Genomic DNA, 19,939 nt, shown 5'->3' with positions numbered 1-19,939 from the left:
TTGGTCCCACAAAACTAAAGACAATTTTATTTCATTTTAGCCTTAGAAATCTGTGTGACAGGTTGCTGTTAGCGCCAGGATTCAAGAACACCTGACTGTCTGTAGAACGCCCAGAGCATCAAGTGACTCCATGCTGCAGAAAATTCCAATTATGTTCAGGTCACATGGATTTCTAGGGTCTCTTTCACACAAAATAAAAGGACTTGGAAGCCTGGACTATGATCCAGCTCTTCCGACTCCCAGATGATGCTCCTCACACTATCCTGATATTCATGCTCTTCCTTGCATTTCTGTTTCTGTCCCGTAAACATCATAACTCTAGCTACAAATCAGGGAGCAGAGAAGGCAGGGACAGGGGAAGAAAGCTGAGGAAGACTTTTACCAGAAAAGGGGTGCTTTTTGATGGCCTCTGTGAAAGAGTTCAGGATCCCGAGCTTGCTTGTGGGTTTACAGTGGGATGCAGAGCACAGCCTGTTCCTGCCCCTCACTCCTGGCCAGCCCAAGCTCAAAGCATCCTGGCTGCCAGCAATTCCCTGTTCCCCAGGGCTGCAGGTCCAAATCCCTCGCTGAGACACCCTGCTGTCCTCCTGAGCACAGGAGCCCCAGTGTCCAACGCAGGGCTTGGCTTTGACCCCAGGAACCAAACACTTTCAATTAAGAATGAAACCTAACTGGAGCCAGCCTCTGGGGCCTTGCATTTCAATGGGCGAGATTTCTTAATACATCCCATTTTTTAAAGTGCAGCCCAGTCTTATTTGTAATGACGGTGTCATATTAGGGCAAACATGCCTTCAGACTGAAGGGATGGGTATTGGCCACTGATTCCAAGGGGAATTTATTGAACTCATCAGTAGCACAGTTGACCCAGGGAACAAAAACCAGAGAGAAGGCTGCTGAGAGATGAAGCAGCAACAGTGAGTGGTTGGTGGCTGTGACAATCAACGTGCAGCTCAAGGTGGTGAGAAAGCTGTGAGATATTCAAAAAATTTGATCTGGAGGACAAAGTTCTGAGAAGCAGATTGTTGACACAGTCACAGCAAATTACTCTTCCAGGTCTCCTGTTTAACCCCAGCGCCTGGCTGTGAGAGCTGGGCAGAGCTACACCTGAATGTGAATTGTAACTAGAACCCATCATTAGTTGCATGATCTTGCTTCTTCAACACTTTTCGGGTTTCAGGGTCAGATCTAACATTTGCTAAGTCAACAGAGGTCCTTCTGTCAGCTTCAGCTGGCATTTGCTTAGGTCTCCAGGAGGAAGAATTTATCTGTGAAGATCAATTAAATCAATATCTGGATATATGTGCAGCTGAGTGCTTGGGTAGGTTGTTAGTAAAAGGGAGATATTTTACTAAAAAGAGAAAACACCCTCTCTTGGTGTCAGCTAGTTTTGGAAAAAAATTAACCAAACTTACTATTGGTCTTTTATTCCTGGAAGTGCTTTCCACATAATTTTTTTTGACTTCTTCTAAGCGGTTGGGGAGTGACCCAGAGAAGAAGTTACATTCTTACACAGCAGGTGAACCAGGAACTTGCTGTAAATGACCTGCAGGTATGCGGAACAGCGCCGTTCCTGTGCCCAGAGCCCCTGCACTGCTGCAGAGAGAAAGAAGCAGATGCTTACATGTATAGACAGCAGTAAAACTGGAGTGTAACATTTTTAGGATCGCAGCTGAGCTCTCAGACAAGGCTTTCTGCAATGACTAATACGACTACGGTCTAATGCGACAGTTCACCGTCTGCAGCCTATTCAGTCCCGAAAGTAAGCGAGTTCCTCCAGATGTTACACACTGAAAAAAAAAAAAAAAAGCACATCCAGTTTTCAATCTTTTTTATTTATTTAAACTGTACACAAATGTAAAATACTTCAACAGCAAATCTAAGTGAAAATTGTTTGGTTTAAATTATTATGGAACAGAACCTAAAAGGAACTTTATTAAATAAACATAAAAATTGGATTTAAAGGATGCACATATTGTAATGTATTCTACAATAGTCACTTTTTTTTTCACTCTACATTCCATGTGCGTATGGTATAGAAAAGACACTGAATAGAACAAACAGAATCCATTTTGTACCCTGAAACAATTGGTAGGCCTCGTGAGGGATTGCTCAGTATGACTACATGATATATGATGGCTTTGCCATCTCATAAAAATTATAACTAATATGTTGGCCTCTTTGGTTCCAAAATTTATGTATAATACATTTAACTGTATTCATTTTTTGCTGCTATAAAAATAACATTTTTTTTCAAATGGCAGTTTTTGACTAATCATGCAACTAAATCAGTGCAAACATTAAAAGCAATCATTCGCTTTAAAAAAGAAGCAAAAGATTTAATTTCAAGTATAAAAAAATATAAAAAAGTCATATCATAAGTCCAGTTTTGTCTAGTATGGGTCAACACTTTAAATTGCATAGCTCATGCGGCACCTGTTTACCTAGATAGTGAGCAAAGATAAGTGCACTATCAAGTACCACTTTTCAAGGCATTGAAATTTGCAAGTGCTATTATACGTGCATTCAAGCAGTTTGCAAGTGCTATGCTGTATCATTATTTTCTGATCTTTATGGCCATCCTTGACACCTCCTGGTAAGGAAATTGAAAGCACTCTCCTCTCTCCTCCTTTCCAAGACTTGTAAAAATGTTCCTCGCCTGTTATTAAATGCACTGCATTTCCCAGAACGTCTCCACTCTGCCGCTGTCACTCCTCTTTAGGGTTCATTGGTTTAGCCGTGGTGGCCATTGCTTGTTTGCTTGTCCCCCACGTGACGTGGCCTTGCCGAGTCCCCCATTGAAGAACACAGGTTGCAACTTCGACTTTTTGTTCTTCAAACAGTGAGAGATGCCAACAGTCAACACAGTCCAGATATGGTATCGATTCCCTTCTCCAAGACACGGCGCGTGTAGCCAACCATGGGCTGCTAGTAGGTAGTGAAAGCATCGGATCACACCAGCCCAGCTTGTGACTCTGCAACGGCCAGGTGTTAGAAATACAGCAGTTTCTTACATGTCTGTCCCCTTTTCTCTCTCTCTCTCTCTCTCTCTGATGAAACCACACGATTCCTTGCTGGAAGTGCTGTAGGAAGAAGCGGGTATCTGTGATGTTTATGTTTAGATAAATTTAAATTAAGAGGAAGTGATCGCCTCCCAAGGCAGGTGTCCTGCAGCTTCCTGTTAGACCTAAGAGGTGACAGTAGACTTTTTTTTTTTGTTTTTTTAAATTTTCTAAGTTTGGTCATTTTGACACCTGCGTGCAAGAATACGTTGTGTTCTCACAGTCTGTGCTTTTGCCTGAGCAAAGGGAGCTCATTTCGGTCTGGCTTCGCCGGCAGGCGGGGAAACAGCTGCTCAGCCGTTCACTCGTACTGGCAGGCATTTGGGTCCGTCGTCACTGGTCACTGACTTTCTGTGCTCATGTCCCTTTTCCGAGCTGCCTCGTGTGTGTGTGTCTGTGTCTGTGTCTGTGTGTATGAGCGCGTGTTTGTGTGCGTGCCCACATTTCATGTGTGTGTGTGTGTCTTTAAGATATTTCATAGCATTAACTTATAAGTGGTAGAATATATAAGTGTCCATGATCCACAAACTGCCACTGTCCTGACACCAAAGTGAAATTATTATTTTTTTCTTTTTTTTTTCTTTTTTTTTTTTTTGTCAAACTTTTCCACAGTGACTTTCCAACACTGATGCCTGGATACACAGTGAAACTTCCTCCAACACCATCTTGTACGGGAATGTTTCTCTCTCTCTCTCCCTCTCTCTCTCTCTCCCCCCCCAAAACACACCTTAAATCAAGCACAACCACATTCTTCCACAATCATATTGGGAACGTCCCTTTTCACAATGTTGTATTCATCATCAAAGTACAGCATTGACATTGTGCTAAGTTTGGTTGGAATGCAACAGGAGTTCACGGTGCCCGGGTTCAGCCCCCGCATTCGGTACTGATTCACGACAGCGGTGTGAAAGGAGGAAGCCGACCCCGGGACACCGGCCAAGTAGGCCGGGCAGCTCCCTTCACAGTAATTCCCATAGTAACCTGATGGTGCTATGATCCAGTCATTCCACCCAATGAGTCTAAAGTCAATGTAAAACTGTTGCCTGCAACATAGATTGGTCCTGCCATCGCACTCCAGGCCTCTTTTCCGGATCCTGTGTTTGTTATCGGCGAGGCGGGCTTGCACCACTAAAAAAGGCCGGTGGGATTCCTCCCCGGGGTCCACATAAATTGGCAGCACTGAATACTCTTCACAGCCCTCACATTGAACATCCAAGTTCAGTCTCCTTTCTCCTCTCTCAAACAGAGCCTGGATCGCCTCTGTCATGGGAAAAGTGTGCCAACCACTTCTTTTGAGATCAACTTTCTTTTCAACCACATTCCACTTGTTGCTAGTGTCCGGGTCTTGGAAATAGACTTTGACTCTTACTTTTCGCCTGCTGCCTTTCTCTAAGACATATGGAAGCAGCTTCAAGTAAAGCCACAGGCTGGCTTGAACGACAAACAAGTTCTGGTTCCCTTCATTCGAGATGAAGAAATAGAGGCGGACTCTAGATGAGGCCAGATCGTCTGCAAGATAAGGAGAGATCAGCAAGATTAAGTCAAAAAGGAAACGTTAGCTTGTGTGCCTGTCTGGATTCAGGGACAACACTAGAGCACAGCAGATCGAGCGAGCGGCGACGGGGCTGTGCCAGCCAGAAGGCATGCACTGCATCAGATATCCCCAATTTGCAATCAGAATTAATTGAAAAGGGGACTCCCCACAGCAACCTTCAACATCGGGCTGTAATCGGATGGGTCAGATCCACAGACATCAGCAAGAGCTTTCCAGAATATGTTTTTTTCCAGCCAGCCAGATTTAAAGATGCTACAGCAGCACCTTGAAAAAGACCGGCACCAGGACTAGGACTCTGTTATCTCATCAGTTTAAGAACAGTTTTAACTTTCAGCTACCTGCCAGTTCTCATGGGGAGAGCTCTTTCAATAACCACTAAAACACCAATGCCAAACGAGGGATTTCGTTTCGATTTGCACATATTCTTGTCGCGGTTTAAAGGAGAGGATTCACGACAGAACGGAAAATATTTCAGTAATGTGCCTGCTTGTCCAACAGATCAAGCTAACCCCCACTTAGTCTGGTAGAATATCTGCTATTATTAATCATTTCAATCTCTGCCTTTTCTCCCCGAAAGGATGAACTCCCATACGAGGCAAGGCAATGAAGCGGTTGTTCCCGCTGTAATGCCGTTATTGGCTGTTCTCAATACGCTTTTCAGCAACACCAGAATTAAAGGAGAGAAATTGTCACAGAAAACCAAATGTCACCAAATGTCTGATATAACCCCTTATTTGTAAACAGAAGAGCCTGCTGCATGAAATATTTCAGAAATACCAGCGGCCTTCCTGCAATTTTGTACTCTAAGTCCTAACTAAATTTGGCGTAGGTGATAAATGTGCCGGCCTTTATGGCGGAGACCGTAATTCTGGTCCCTGAATCATAGCATCCCAATCGCTATTTAAAATTATTGCTGGAAAGGCATTTTCTCATCTGCCCTTATCGGTTTTGCTTCCGTCTGTACAGAGCTAAATGTAGATTTTTCTGCCTTTTCCTTCCCTAAGAATCTTTATCATTTTTGTCAATCTCTGAATGGGGTTTTTTGCGTAGTCGGTGTCTTCATTTGTTACCCTAGATGCCTTTCAAATGTGCCTCCAGAGCCCATTCAGTACCTTGTAATAGTTCAGTGACAAAAATTTTCACTGTGTTTGTCTACGTTTTACATAAAGTCAATTTTGGAAGTGTTACAAAAGACAGCGATTGACTGAATACTAAATGGCAGTACAAGCCCACCCCCGATTTCCCAACAACAGCCTATTAAAAAATAATAACCCCCAAAATGTACACTAAGAAAGCCTTTCACATGTTAGTAAATACACAACTTTTTCATAAACTGTGGTGACAGTGACAGAAAAAGAACAGTACGGTGTTGCTGCACCGATCCACATCACTTGTGTTGTGTGAGATTATGTGTGCTCATAAATTTTGTATGTGAATATAACAAGCATATGTATAATGCAACAGATCCCATAGATACTGTAAATGTATATGCCTTTGGTAAGTGGGAGGGTAGATAAAGAAGATGAGTGGGCAGCATACAGGATAGAAAGAGATTTATTTTGTGGACAAATGATATATAGATGCCACAAGAAGATAGAGAGAGAAAAACGAACCGAGCGATAGAGCGATGAAGGAAAGGAGAGATGGGCAGATAGACAGGAGAGAGGTAATTTGCAGAGTGATGGTGTTACAGCCAGATGTGCAAAGTTCACGGGGACAGTGGTTAAACTACTGGAAAGCTGTGCTGAAGGGACTCGGTGACACATAACTGCAATGGCTGGACAGGACTGAGATGCCTGGTACCGTGGGGATGGAGGGCAGTTAGCAAACGGACTGACAGACAGAGAGGAGACAGACATGCTTGGTAGGACACCGCATACAGTGGGCAAACAGACAAGGCCAATACTGCAAACGAAAGCTAAATAAATGGGAAACAAACGGAAAGACAGGATGGGCAAATGCAAGCCTTAACAGACAGATGCAGGCAATGAACCAGCTGAATGTGCAGGGCAGACAGACAAGGCAAAGGATGCAAGAGATGGAGCGGGACAGGCAGAGGAGGGACAGTGGGACACGCAGGGACGGAGACAAACCCCGGTGCAGCTAGAAGGACCGCCGGAGGGGAGCCGGGGGCACAGAGGCTGCGGGGGGATGGAGGGACAAGAGAGGGGAGTTGCAGGGCACAACCCGGGGAGAATGCCGGGCACGGGGGCACAAGCAGGGAGGACGGGAAGGCGCGGGCAGGGCCAGGGCGAGACGGTGCGGGGCAGAAGGGAGAGAGAATGAGATGGAGGGCAAGAGGGTGAGCTCGGCGGCCAGGTGCCTGTAGAAGGCAGAAGGGCAGGCAGGAGGGCAGGCAGGGTGCGCGGGAGGCCAGGCAAGGGCAGCCGGGGAACTGCCAGGGGTCAGGCAGGCAGAAAGCGAAGGTGGGCAGGAGGACAGGCAGGGCGAGAGGGAAGACTGACAGGGGTCAAGCAGGGGGACTGACAGGGGTCGAGCAGGGGGAATGACAGACGGGGCGAGGCAGGACAGGCGGGGAGCGCGGCAGGGCAGGGGCCGCGGCGGGTCGGGCAGGGGGGCGCGGGCGGCGGGGGCGCGCGGCCGGGCGGCGCCCACCTGTCTCGGCGAAGCTGATGATCTCGGAGACCGGGTCGTGGGCCGGGGGCCCGGCGCTCGCCTGCCCGTCCAGGCTGGGGATCTCCACGCGGCCGTCCTCCCGCACCTTGCCGGCGTGCAGCTTGCGCAGCGCCGTGACCATGGCCGCCTTGGGCACGGCGTGCGTGATGTTGGGCCGGTCCCGCATCTGCAGTCGGCTCAGGATGTGCCTCTTCACCGCCTCCAGGAAATCCCCGTCCACCTTGCCCGGCTCCTCGGGCCGCCGGAAGCCGCAGGAGGTGCATGTGTCCTGCGGGGAGCCGCCGGCGGGGGCCGGCGGGGTCGGGGTGGCCGCGGCGCCCAGCAGGAGCAGCCCGCAGGCCAGCAGCGCGGCCAGCACCCCCCGGCGAGCCGCCCCGTCCATGGCGGAGGAGCGGGGGGCCGAGCTGGGGGCCGCCCCGGAGCGCCGCAGGGAGCCCGTCTGCAGGCAGCGCCGCTCCGAGCGCTCCGCGGCGCGGAGGGGGCGGTGGCAGCCAAGCTGGGGGGCCGCAACCGCTCCGCGCAGGGGGGGAGCCGCGGCGGAGGGAGGGGGCGCCCGGGGAAGCGGCGTGTGCCGCCGGGGAGGCGGAGGGGGGAGGCTGCACGCGCAGGCACCGAGGGCGAAGTTGGCGGCGGGGGGGGAAACAGGCTTGGCGTGCACGGAGAGAGCCCGGCTCCACGGGGGAGGGGGACGGCAGCAGGTGAGGGGGTGGCTGCGGAGCCCGGGGAGGAGGGAGGGGGAGCGGGGAGCGAGCCGGAGGTGCGAGGGGATCCGGGGAGCAGGGGAGAGGCGGCGCCGCTCTGCCCCGGTGCCCCGCGTCGCTTCAGAGGGGCATCCCCGGGCGCAGTTGCTCGTGGTCCATCGCTCGCTTCGGCAGGTCGGGGCGGGCCGCGGAGAGGAGCTCTCTAGTCCAGCGTCATTGAGGGGGGTCAGGGAGATAAACGAAGCAGATTTATATACAATCCAATTTATAGCCTGGAAGGAGGGGGGGGTGGGGGGGGGAGAAATGCCACTTGTACCCCCCCGCCCACTCCGCCCCCGCAAGACAATCCGTGGGTGCAGGTCTCTGAGCAGGTCGGCTCCGCGCCGCTCGGTTGTCCCCCTTCAGCGCCCGCTGCTTCTCAACGTGCCATCAAAGTTGACCCGGAGCATAGCTGGGGAAGGAGCCGGGGGCGGCGGGCAGGGGGTGCGCGGCTGGCAGCTCCACTGTTGCGAGTCTTCTGCCCCCACCGCCCCGCTTATTATTAGCGAGATGCTTTTATTTTCAAAGCACCGCGGAGGGTCCGGAGTCCGGCGCGGATGCGGTGGCGGCGCCCGGGGACCCCCGGCCGCGGGCAGGGCACCGCACGCTGCGCGGCGCGGAGCGGGGAAGCGGCGCGATCCCGGCGATCCCAGGAGAAGCTGCACGGATCCACTCGGTCAGACCAGCTCTTCGGCTCGCTCCCTCGCTTGCTCTTTTAAACAATATCTCCCTTGTTGGTGGTTTGGGTTTTATTATTATTATTGTTATTATTATTTTAAGTGTGATTTTTGTTGTTGTTGCTGCTGCTGCTGCTCCAGTTAATCTGTCTCCCTCTCTGCGTCTTTTTGATCTTTCGCTCGCCTTGTGCTGGCTTGAACGCTGTGTTTTGTTTTGTTTGGGGTTTTTTGTTTGGTTTGGTTTTTTTGTTTTTGTTTTTGTTTTTTGTTTTTCTTTTTTTACGCGTCTGATGTTCCCTCTCGGATCCGCAGTGAAAGGTCTCGGGGAAGCTGCTTGCTCCTCGCTTATCTTCTCTGATCTCCTCCTGCTAATTTTTTCCCCCCTGCAAAATCACGACATTGTGGCACTTTCTACTGAAACTTTTATACAGGAGTTAAAACCACGTGGGAACTCCAACCTATAACAGAGACGCCATGGGTTCCTCACTATTTAGGAGATTAAGTTAAGTCTTTTGCCCCCTGGGCTATTACAGTAACTTCCTGATGTGGAAATATTAACTATGCTGTTTCTTTAACTCCCCCCGTCCCCTCCCTCCCTCCCGGTTCCTGCAAACACACCCACCGCACACCGGCTCGCATCCCTGTCCCGTCGTCCGGCAGGACGGACGGACGGACAGACGGACCCCGAGCGGCGGCAGCTCTGGCCCCCCTCCCGCCCCGGCCGGGAGATGGATGTCCCCTTCTTCCCCTCCCCCAGTGCTGCTTGCCTTTTAAGCACTTGAAAGAAGAAGTCATTAGAAAGTTTACCGTCGGGTTGGCTCTGCGACGGGGCGGGTTTCTGTTTGTTTATTTGAATGGGCCGGGTAGCCGGGGCGGGTGCCGCGGACTGTGTGTGTTTTCCGTGGGGCAGGAGGGACGCGGAGCCTGTCGGAGGCAGCGGGGGGAGGGGGACCGGGGCGGCGGCCGAGGGCAGCCGGGAGGGGAAATAACGGGACCGCCGCGCTCCCGCAGCCGTGGCGGGGAGCCGGCAGCAGCGCCGGCCCTGCCCGCGCCCGGGGACCGGGTTTTCCTCCGCGCCTTGGCGGGGCAGCGCCGGGCTTTGGGGGGGACGGAGCACCGAGGCAAAGGGGATGGCTGTGACACCCCTCGCAGGGGTCAGAGAGATTCCCACCCGGCTCCCGCAGAAAACCCTGCCCGGGGGCGAGCGGCCAGGACGGGGGTCGAGGGGAGAAGCCCGGCGCACATCGGCGGCCGCGGCAGCACCGAGGCGTCACCGCGGCCGCTCCGCGCCCCGGCCGGGCCGGGCCCCCCCGCGGGGTCGCGCTCACCTGAGCGGGGCCCGCGCGCCGCCGCCACAGGGGAAGCCTGGGCCGAGGGCGCCCCCTCTGGGCCGCGCGGGGAAGCGGCGGCGGGGCCGGGCGGGGTCACCGGGGAAGCGGCACCGGGGCGGCGGGACGGGGACAGCGGGACGGGGACAGCGGGACGGGGACAGCCGGCATCCCGTGCGCACCCACCGACGCACGGCAGGACCCGGCCGTGGGGCGCGCCGGGGAGGTGTCCGCGGGCCGGGTCGGGGTGTCAGGTCCCGCGGAGGCGAGGGGCTGGGCAGCGGGCAGTGCGCGCCGCAGCTGGAGCTCTGCGCTGGGCGAAGGAGTACCTTGGGCTGAGCCTCCTGCCCGGCCAGCGGGGCTGCTGGCCCTTCTAATCGCATCTACTTTTTTTTTTTTTTTTTTTTTTTTTTTAATAACAAAAATCTACCTTCAAGAATGAAGACAAGTCTCAAGACCTTCATCTTTTTCACCGAGCCAGATGGTGCTTTTCAAGGGGCAGATGCAGGACACACAGATTTCAAGCATGACAGCAAAGGAGTCCCTTCTGCTAGTTTCATTTTGTAGAAGAAGAAAAGAATAAAACTTCTCATAGATCCCTGGACTGCACACGTCTGAGCACTGTTAGCTGTCACTAGTACAAGCAACTCAGGAGTGTGAAGAGGGTCAAGTGGAGGATCAGCTCATTACTGTGATTTAAGAATGGAGGGGACAAATGCTGTTCTCACCGTAAATATTTTCTTTCTTGTTCTATACTGCAAAAGGAAGGACATTTAATACTGTGCTTCAAAGTCACATTGCAATCCCAATCTAACTGTTCATGTTGGGTTTAATATAAACAAAGTCTAATTGCATACAGGATTTGTAAATCCTCAGCATCACTGGAGCTACCCTGACGAAAGATCAGAATTAGGTACAGTATTTCCTCCCTGCCAGTAACAGGTTTTGAATGGAAAGCCTGGAATGTAAAAAAAGAAATAATGCTAAAAATCCAATCACTCTGACATCCTGTGAGCTAATAAGAGCACGTGAATGCAACAAGCTTAGTACTTCACAGTAATTAATTTGACAGCAAAGAGCTAACAAGAAAACAACAGGCAGAGCAGTGATGACTGGTTCACAGAGGTCACTGTCAAACAAAAAATAAGTGCAAACACAGTCGGTCTCCCTTTGGAAACAACTATTTCATTGCCCCAGTGAGAATGAAATGCCAAAGAGGGAAAATATCATGGGTTTGGTGGGGATAACAAATCTGGGAAGGTATTTCTAGTAGTAAAACAAGGCAGAGGTTTTCTTTTTTACATATGGGGATTTTTAATCATCCCTGTTACCCACTGTAGTGGCATGTTTTGGCTTTTGCTTTTTTTTCCACCCCTCTCTCAGTTAACCAAAGCCATTTTGCATATTCAAATATTGGGAAGACTTATCTTCTCTCACAATTACTAACCAACTAAAACTCTAATAACCTCTATTGTTATTTAAAGTGTCCAACATAGCATTCTGGAGGCAGTTCTCACACAATGGACTTTCTCTGGCTTCCTCCTAGAGAAGAACTTAATCAAACCTCAGATGCTTTCAGGCAGAAGAGCCTTTGCGGAGAGCAAACAGGGTTAACAGAAAGAAATGTGCCATCTGATTTCTAATCTTGCTCAGGGAGCATGGCCTATTGATTGAGCCATAAAGCTCTGTTAATTTTAAGATTTCCTCAGCTTTCAGTTCTTTCCCTTGGGCATAAACTTGTTGCTTACACATAGTGGCTAAACTATGAGGGAAAGGGTAGCTTCACACTCCCCCTACTCCGCTCTCTTCCCCTCCTCCCCTCTATTCTATTTGTTCTGAGCTCATCTGCGTGAGGATACATTTTCACACACACCTTCTCAAACCGGCTGCTATTCATCTGATTCAGGGTCATGCTTTTCCATACATTAAATGCAGGGGAAAACTGGGAAGGAAATGGCTGGGATTTGTGCTTGACGGGCAAGCACACGATTAGCCAGGGAGCCCTGCTGTGAGAAAGTACAGCGTCGGAGGGTATTTTCTGTAGAATCATCAAGTCTCATGACTGGAATCTGATGCCTATAAAAAGCTACTAGTATAACAAAAACAGTATAAACTGAGATCCTCAGGCAGTGTAAACCAGCATGTTCCTGAGACATCCAACCGCTACAGAATCACAGAACGGGTCAGGTTGGAAGGGACCACCCGTGGGGTCATCTGATCCAACCTCCCTGCTCAAACAGGGTCTTCCTAAGTACAACTCTTTCTTCCTCTATAACCTAGATACTTGCTTATGCACATTTTTCTCAGGGGTAGGGATGCAGAAGTCACACTCTTGGAGAGGCCGGTCAGTGCAGCCCTGAGCTAGAAACTGAGCAGGCAGCAATGGCACAAGGAAGCTCCCTTGCTGCTCTGTTTTTCCACCATGCCCTCAGTGGGACCATGAACAATTTACGTTAGCACAGGATCTAGCCCCTCACCTTTAGCTAAAGCACCTTTTATGCTCTTAAACCATTAATAATATCTATTAGGTAACCTTACTAATCCCTTTGAGAAAGGATTTTCTCTACTGTACTGATGGCTGAACTGAATAAAAGCTTCACATATGAGAGGCCTGGTTTGCACTAAAAATGCTTCTCCTTTGATAACCAGCAAATACAAGTTTTACTAGCACAAGCATCTTTTTCTGCAAGCGTTTCCCAAATAAAATAGGCTATACTGGCAAAAGCACTTTTTTTTTGCTCATATAGCTGCATCTATATGGGGGATTTTTGCACGTAGTGAAACGCAATCTGTTTTAAATGGCACTTCAGAAGAGTATTGCTATCCCACAGAAGTTTCAAGGCTAGACCTCGAAGTATATACTTCTGCCTCATATCTGAAAGAGCTTTTTACAAGGTGGCCATTGTCATCTTGCAGGAAATACAGAGAAACTGAGACACATGGATACAGAGGCAGGCTGAGAGTGCTGTGCTCTATCTGGAATTTGTATTCATTACATTCTTTAGTTTCAGATGAAATTATGTATCTGTAATCAGACTCACTCCTCACTACACAAAATTACTTCTTGAACAACTGTGACAAAAACAGTGGTTGTTTCAAAAGCACCATAATTCTGTATAAAGGAAAAGTCCTATTGAAAATCAAATAGGTAAATGCCATTCTGAATGACCTAGACATTTTCTGTACTGTCAAAGGTAGACCTAACTCATGAAAAAATAAAAACACTAAGAGGTTAATCTGGCTTCTTTGCTCCTGCCCATGCTTCTTTAACTGAAAACTGTTTTTTAACGGAGATTTGCTCTCTAAAAGAAAGGGTCCTACTCTGAACAGCACTTGGAAAAAGAGGGCTTTAACAGACAGAAACAAAAGACCTGACCAAACTGGGAACTCTTCATCTGAAGCAGGTACAACGAGAATCTGGAAGATGAGTCACAGAGAAATACAGTAGAGCCCTCAACAGGTTTTGAAGAGCACCTATTGAATGCCAGCTCTCAGCACAAGTGTCAGGCAGGATGGGGACATGGGGGAGACAGCAGGACAGGGTGGCAGGGATATACTCACAGCCTCAGCCTCCTGTTCCAACTGCACCTGCTTCAGCACAGCTGGAGTCCTGCTCCCCTCACCTCAGCTACCTCGCTGGGCTTCATGGGCAACGTGTTGACTGACTGATCCTCTTCAGTGACCCTCTGTGCTCTGGGAGGGGTTGCAGCCGAGCCCCAGGTTCGCTGTGGGGAATGAAGCGTGGCTGAATCTTGTCCCCCCGGTGCAGTGCAGTCAGGTACCTGCCTCAGGCAGGTCTCCGCACACAGCAGCGTCCCTTCGCCAAAGGGGCTGAGTTCAGGGATCTGCTCCAATCTCCAGAGTAAAGGCACCAAACACCATTGGGTGGATATCCCGTGTGATATTCAAGAGCTCTCCGCTGCTTGTTGACGGCCCAGAGTGTTCTTGTTTTCCTCGCACAGTCTGTCCTCTGCAGTCCAAAGCTGTAGCCTTATAACCAGGCAGTGACTTCCTCTGAAGTTGCTTGTATTGACCTAAATAGGTTGGGGCGGGTGAGGACACACAGAGAACATGAAAAAGCTGTGCTGGTTGCCCAACAAAGAAGTGTCTGCTTTGTGGTGAGCACTTTTAACATATAAGCACTTTTAACATACTGCTAAAGAACATGATTTTCATGTTTGTTTAAGTTCACACCAAAAGGCTTGCAAAGTAGCAAAGTGGGTAAAAATAAAATCTGCATTTAAGTGGTAAACAAAACAGTTAAAACTTGACTTCTTGTAATTTGAACGCTACTTACTGAGGCAGCACATTTAGAAGTGCACGAGTGCTTTTTTTCTGTACATTCACCCGTGATTGATATATGTGATAGATCTAGAAAATTAACTTTAGGATGGAGCAATGTTAAAAACAGCTGTCCTGAGAAAAGAAGTGATTATCAGGGAATGGTGACAAGAAGGAGATGTTTCCCTCTGATTTTAAGTGGAGTTCAGAGGCAAAAAATGGCTGATAGCTTTGCAATGCCGTAAGAGAAATAGAGTACAGAAACGTGAGTCATGTCAAAATAGACAGTCAGTAGCTCTCCATGAGTACCTGAACATGAGCTGCTTTTTTTTTTTCCACAAGCAAGTAGCACAATGTAGAGGAAGTATCTACACCTACTTCCTGTGGACAGGCTGCAGCCTGAAGTCCTGCTCTTAGGCCTGAATTTCCCTCTCTTTACCCCATTTTTACCAGCTGTAAGTCAAGATGACTGCATTCAGCCCTCTGTAAGTTGCTTTGAAATGAAGAAAAGAGGCATACAAGAATTCATCTTTTGCATGGAGATTGACACAAACAGCATGGCCTTGGTGCTGTATGTCAAAAGTAATTTTCAATCTGTTCATAGTTAAATTGCACAGTTTTGTTTCCATGAATCTTATTATATTAAACCAAAACTGTTGTGCAGTTCTGCTGTTTGCAAAAGAACGTCAGAGTGAGATTTGAAAGATGATTGTGATATGGGTGACTCTCTGCTAGGGCCAGAATCAAGGCACTCCTATAAGAGCACCAAAGTGTCCCAGTTCAAGCAAGAAAGATGTTTCAGTGGGGCAGAGCAGTAGCACTGTCACAGTTAGTGGAGCTCTATAGATCTATCCCAGCTGAGAGCTGCCCCACATGCCTCATGGTCATCTGCCCAGTGCTATTTAGCCATTGCAGGCCTCTAGCCAGAATGTCCAGACTGCCTCACCCACCACGTTTGCTGCATGGACATTGGCTCCAAGCAAGGTCCTCTGCTACCACACTAAATCACAGGAGAGGGTTATTAACAAAATTTTCTGAATCATCTTCTGCCCTGCTCAGTATCTATCAGTCATAAATCAGTGCCTGAGTATGCTGTGGGATTAAAACAAAATGGATTGCAAACTCTATACGACTAGGGTGCTAACATCTGCCATTTCTTCCAAAACACCTGAAAAAGCACTTACACTGTGACAGCTTTTTTATTCGCCAGGCTACAAGCAGGTCTTCTTGTTCTGTTATTTCCCTGCCATGATCTTCTCAGAAGTGGAGGAGCTTATTAACAAAGAATAACCCTGAAACTTCTCCACAGCCCTCTGCCATTTCTGAGTAATAGTCTTGCCCCCTCAGTGTTTACAGCTGTGGTTGAGATCCTTACCAAGAACATTATTAAGAATAAATTATAATATGTGGAAATAGTAGTGTGAAATATACTGATACTGTTATACCAGGATAAGAAAACAAACCACTGCTTCAGAGATGGCAAGAGCAGAAGCACATGGATCATGTTAAACAGACACTGGGTCTAACAAACCTACACAGGTACTGAAGTGTTAGCAGGGTGCAGAACTACAACAGGAAAGTGTGTTGTTCTAGGGTTTTTTGCTTAAAAGATGAGAGAGAGGGCCTAGGGGAAGGGAACGCATGAAAAAGAAAAGGATGAACTTTTTTTTTTTTTTTTGGCTACTCCACATGGGGTTTTCCTCTGTTTAAATGCTGAAGGACAGAAAGATTTTAAATTAAAATCTTAATAAATATATCCCTGAGGCTAGTAACATTATTACATCCAAGATGATTACAGCAACCAAGCCACAAAATACATATATATATTTATTTGAAGCATAATAAGCCTCAGTATTTAGTTAGAAGAAGGCTAGGCAGCTAACTGACTTCCAAACTAGTGAATTTTCCATTCCACTCTACCACATGAGCACAGCACCTGGTTTGCAGAGCTTGTTTCATTTCTGTACAAGATAACATTATTACTGCTTATATTTTAGATATATATATACATATGTGTAAGAATTATTAATTTTCAGATCATATGCATGAAAGCGGGGAGGAAGAACCCCAAGTTTGCAACAGGAGATATGGATAATCATTCAACTTCATTGTGAAAGAGGAATCTAGGTCCCCCAGATTGCTCAAGTGAGGCATGTTTTCCTTGAGACATTTGCCTTTTTCAGTCGATCCTAGTCTCAATATAAGATTTTGCACTCTACGTGTTTGTGTAGAGCATTGGGTTTTTTTAATTATGGAAATTTTTTAATAAAGGATACAGGGAAAATATGGGATACAAAGAAAAGGATGCAAGCTGATAAAGATGATTAAATCATAGAGCGACTGCGGAGTGGGTCATGAAGTGTTATAATCCCCAACTCCCCTCTGCTTACTGCCTCAATGTGTTAATGCATCACACTTTAGTACAGTGACACTTTCAGCCCTAGGTGGAAATTCACACATGATGAAGAGGTGGAGGAGGATTTCCAGATGGTCAGACCTCAGGGAGTGCGAAAAGGTGGGGGGAGGAAGGGAGAAACTGCTGAAAGGAATCGGACTTTGGTCACATCAGTAATTTCCAGCTGAAAATGGAATATTAAAAAAACCACCCAAACCCCAAAAAGCAATCACTAAGGATCCCAGACTGGGGCCAGGTGCATTCAGGTTTGGACATTGTGTATGATAAATCCTCACCAATACTGGTTGTGAAAGATCCCTTGGAAATATTGGTTTATTTGTGTGCAACAGAAAGGTGTGAGCTTCATTTCTTTGGCCAGATTTTATCGTTGGTACTAAAGCACCCTGACACAGACCCAATTAGTTGTTTTATTCTCCACAATTCCTCTTTACTAGAGGTTATTGTAAACTGGTACTTGCTCTGAATTGTGCACAAATTTTCACTCCATCAGAGGCTGTACTTTGCTGCTGCGTCCTTTGGGACCCGCTTTCACAGGGCCACCTCTACAAGAAGAGTGAAGGGCACTGAGAGAAAATGCAAGGCCTGCATCCAGTTGGTCCCATCACACCCCAAAACAGGCCCCACTTTCCCTTTAGGGGAGCATAAGGCAGCAGCTGCTATCACACAGCTGGACTTCTCTAAGACGACCTCATTTACTGTGGTCTTTCGGGGCAAATGGGAAGGTAGTCACAGGCCAGAGTTCAAGGGGTCTGGTCCTTCAGGGTGAGAGGTGCTAGAGCTGTATAAAGAATTAGCAATAGATGGTATTTTGTACAGCCACAGCTTTTTCCAGATGTCAGGGTCAGAGAAAATTTAAGATAATCAGTTTTTTAGGCATCACAGTACCCCTATATTTTGTGTGTGTGTGTTAAAGCTTGTCTCTTCTTGATGACATAAAAATTGAGCATTAGGTATGGTGGCTCAGACTGCTCTTGCTTCGTTCAGCTTTAGGTGTTTCTTGGGTCATAGGCATTTCCCCTACCACAAAGTGTGCACTTGAGCTGCCAATGGTGTGCAGTCACACTGGAAAGGTGCATTTTGTTTAATATCATCAGTATGATTGCAAGCTATTTACCTGTATTTCCTGGACAGCAACTAAGTAAATTGACCACAGCCGGGTGAACTACTGAACAAGTATCATGAGAAATAAGGCTGTTGCACAGATTCCACTTTGGGGAAACGTCTGTTGGATGTCCACTCCCTGTCACTCCCAGTACAAACCATGTTTGTCCATGCAGGTCAGGACAAAGTTCAAGGAGACAGAAGACACTTATTGAACTTCTGCTAGAGCAACTTCAAATTTGTAAAATGTGTGGTTTTAACTGATGCTGAATTCCTTCCTCCACTGATTGACTTTCTATGTTAAAATCACATGTCTCATAGCAAAATGCAAAGAAACCTTGAGCATCTGATGTGGTAGTGACTTCCATGATGACATATTTAAGATGCCCAGGTGCCTGTCACTGGCTTTAGTGGCAAACCAAAGGCCTCTGAGCCTTGCAAAGCCTGCAGCATCCATCTCGCACTTCAGTCCCTTACAAAGACTAGATGAACATCTCTGACTTTCTTCCCTAAGGACTCAGTGCAGCAGGTGTTTTCAGTCTGCCCACCTTCCAGATCAGGTGTCCAAAAATGCAGCAATAAATATAATTTTTTTTTTCTTCCCGGTTTCTAAAAGAGCTCAGGGTGGGTGGAGGATATGGATGTAGGCTGTTTTTATTCAAACCTTAATTTAGTCAGTAGTCCAACGGTTCATGAAGAAGAGCTGGGCTCAATCTTCTTTCCTGCCTGACAGGAGTCCCAGGAAGCATGAGAGGCAGCTCAGATCTTCTTGGAAGGAGCAGGCCATGGGGTGGTGCTGGGACAGGAGCACTCCCCAAGCCTCCAGCTGAGTCAGTGTGTGACCAAAGAGAGCAGGAACCCACAACTCTGTAAACAGACAGTTTGGAGAGCCACAAGCCCAGGCCTCCCTTCTTCCCACCCTGCTAGCCAAAACATTTGGAACTAGCTAATTCACATGAGACCAGCTTTAAGAGGATGGAGGCAGTCCCCTCCCTGGCACAAAGTATACCCCAGTAGGCGCACTCTGCTGGGAGAGGAGACATACACATTCCCTGGGGCAGAAGGGAACTGAGCCATGTGAAATTCCCCATGTTCGGCACTAGCCTTTTGAGCGCCGAGCACAGTGTATACAAAACACTGCTGTGCTGCCAACCACCCTGCCTTTCCCTTGCAAGAACGGACCCACGCTGTGTTCTTGGAAGAAAGCCAAGAGAGAGCCTAAATTGTGAAGCCCAAGGGATTCTCAGGCCCCAAGCAAGGTAGATTTAAGAGGCTGTGTTGCCCATGGCTTGCTCAGGCAGAGGAGCAGCCTCTTGGTTTTGGTGGCTGCCATTTTGAGGTAGAGCATGACTCAGGAAACATCACTACAAAAGGCAAAGATTTGTGGTGCCTGCCAAGAACTGGCATTGCAACAGTCCCCAGTGATGCCCAAGACCTTTTCTAAGCCTGCTTCCCCAAAACCAAAACATCACTGTCATTGCCATGCTAGCAGTCCACAAAGCACGAGCAGAGGCAGCTCCCCCCTAGAGTCCAAACCGCTGCACAATAAATTCTGTACAGACATAAAGTTGCCAAGTGACTCTCTTCCCTCTTGAAATGACAAGGCACAAACTTGCAGGATTAAGTGTGTAGCAAAATTAGTCCTGCTGGAACTTACTTTCTGTCTAGGTAGCAAGGCTGAGTTTGTTTAACAGTAGTGGTTAAAGGACAATAAAAGAATACAGAGGTAAGTAAGGGTGGATTTAGACAAGGCAAACCATTAACAGTCTGTATTAAGACTTGAAAGTGGTTGGTAGCTGTCAATGAAGACAGTACTTAGAGCAGAAGTGGAAGAGCTGAATGAATAGAACGATAAATTGATAGAGTATTTGGCCATAACCTGGGACTGCTGCTGTGAATGATTACAGGCATGCAATAAGGCAGGAGTAAACAGCTCCCCAGCCCCACGGCTGGGATGTTTTGTTATTTAGCAGAGACCACCTGGTGTACATCAGAGAAGACTTCATCTTCTCACTATGGACTTCCAGACTTTAGAGGTTACGATGGTTTTGGGCTTTTGACACAAATACATGCAAAAGGCCTTCCCAGCAGGAAGTGCCTACCTGACTCCTTTAACTGGGAAGCCAAAATTAACAGTCTTGCTAA

General features: G+C 48.1%; 1 protein-coding gene and 1 long non-coding RNA gene across 2 annotated transcripts; one reads left to right on the top strand and one right to left on the bottom strand.

Annotated features, from left to right (window-relative positions):
- Nucleotides 1-1,813: 1,813 nt before the first annotated feature.
- Nucleotides 1,814-8,158, bottom strand: INHBB (inhibin subunit beta B). The gene is made up of 2 exons (XM_032115411.1): nucleotides 7,231-8,158; nucleotides 1,814-4,568 (listed from the first exon to the last, which is right to left on the bottom strand). Exons 1-2 carry the CDS (start codon nucleotides 7,631-7,633, stop codon nucleotides 3,793-3,795), a joined length of 1,179 nt encoding a protein of 392 aa, XP_031971302.1. The 5' UTR covers nucleotides 7,634-8,158; the 3' UTR covers nucleotides 1,814-3,792.
- Nucleotides 8,159-8,581: 423 nt separating this feature from the next.
- On the top strand, nucleotides 8,582-12,607 carry LOC116446929. Its single transcript, XR_004241441.1, has 2 exons — nucleotides 8,582-8,667; nucleotides 10,434-12,607. It is a non-coding gene; the product is annotated as an uncharacterized LOC116446929 (long non-coding RNA).
- The last annotated feature ends 7,332 nt before the right edge of the window (nucleotides 12,608-19,939 follow it).

This window comes from Corvus moneduloides, chromosome 7 (genome assembly GCF_009650955.1).
Source record: "Corvus moneduloides isolate bCorMon1 chromosome 7, bCorMon1.pri, whole genome shotgun sequence".
NCBI classification, from domain to species: Eukaryota; Metazoa; Chordata; class Aves; order Passeriformes; family Corvidae; genus Corvus; species Corvus moneduloides.
This window is presented reverse-complemented; position numbering and strand designations above follow the sequence as displayed.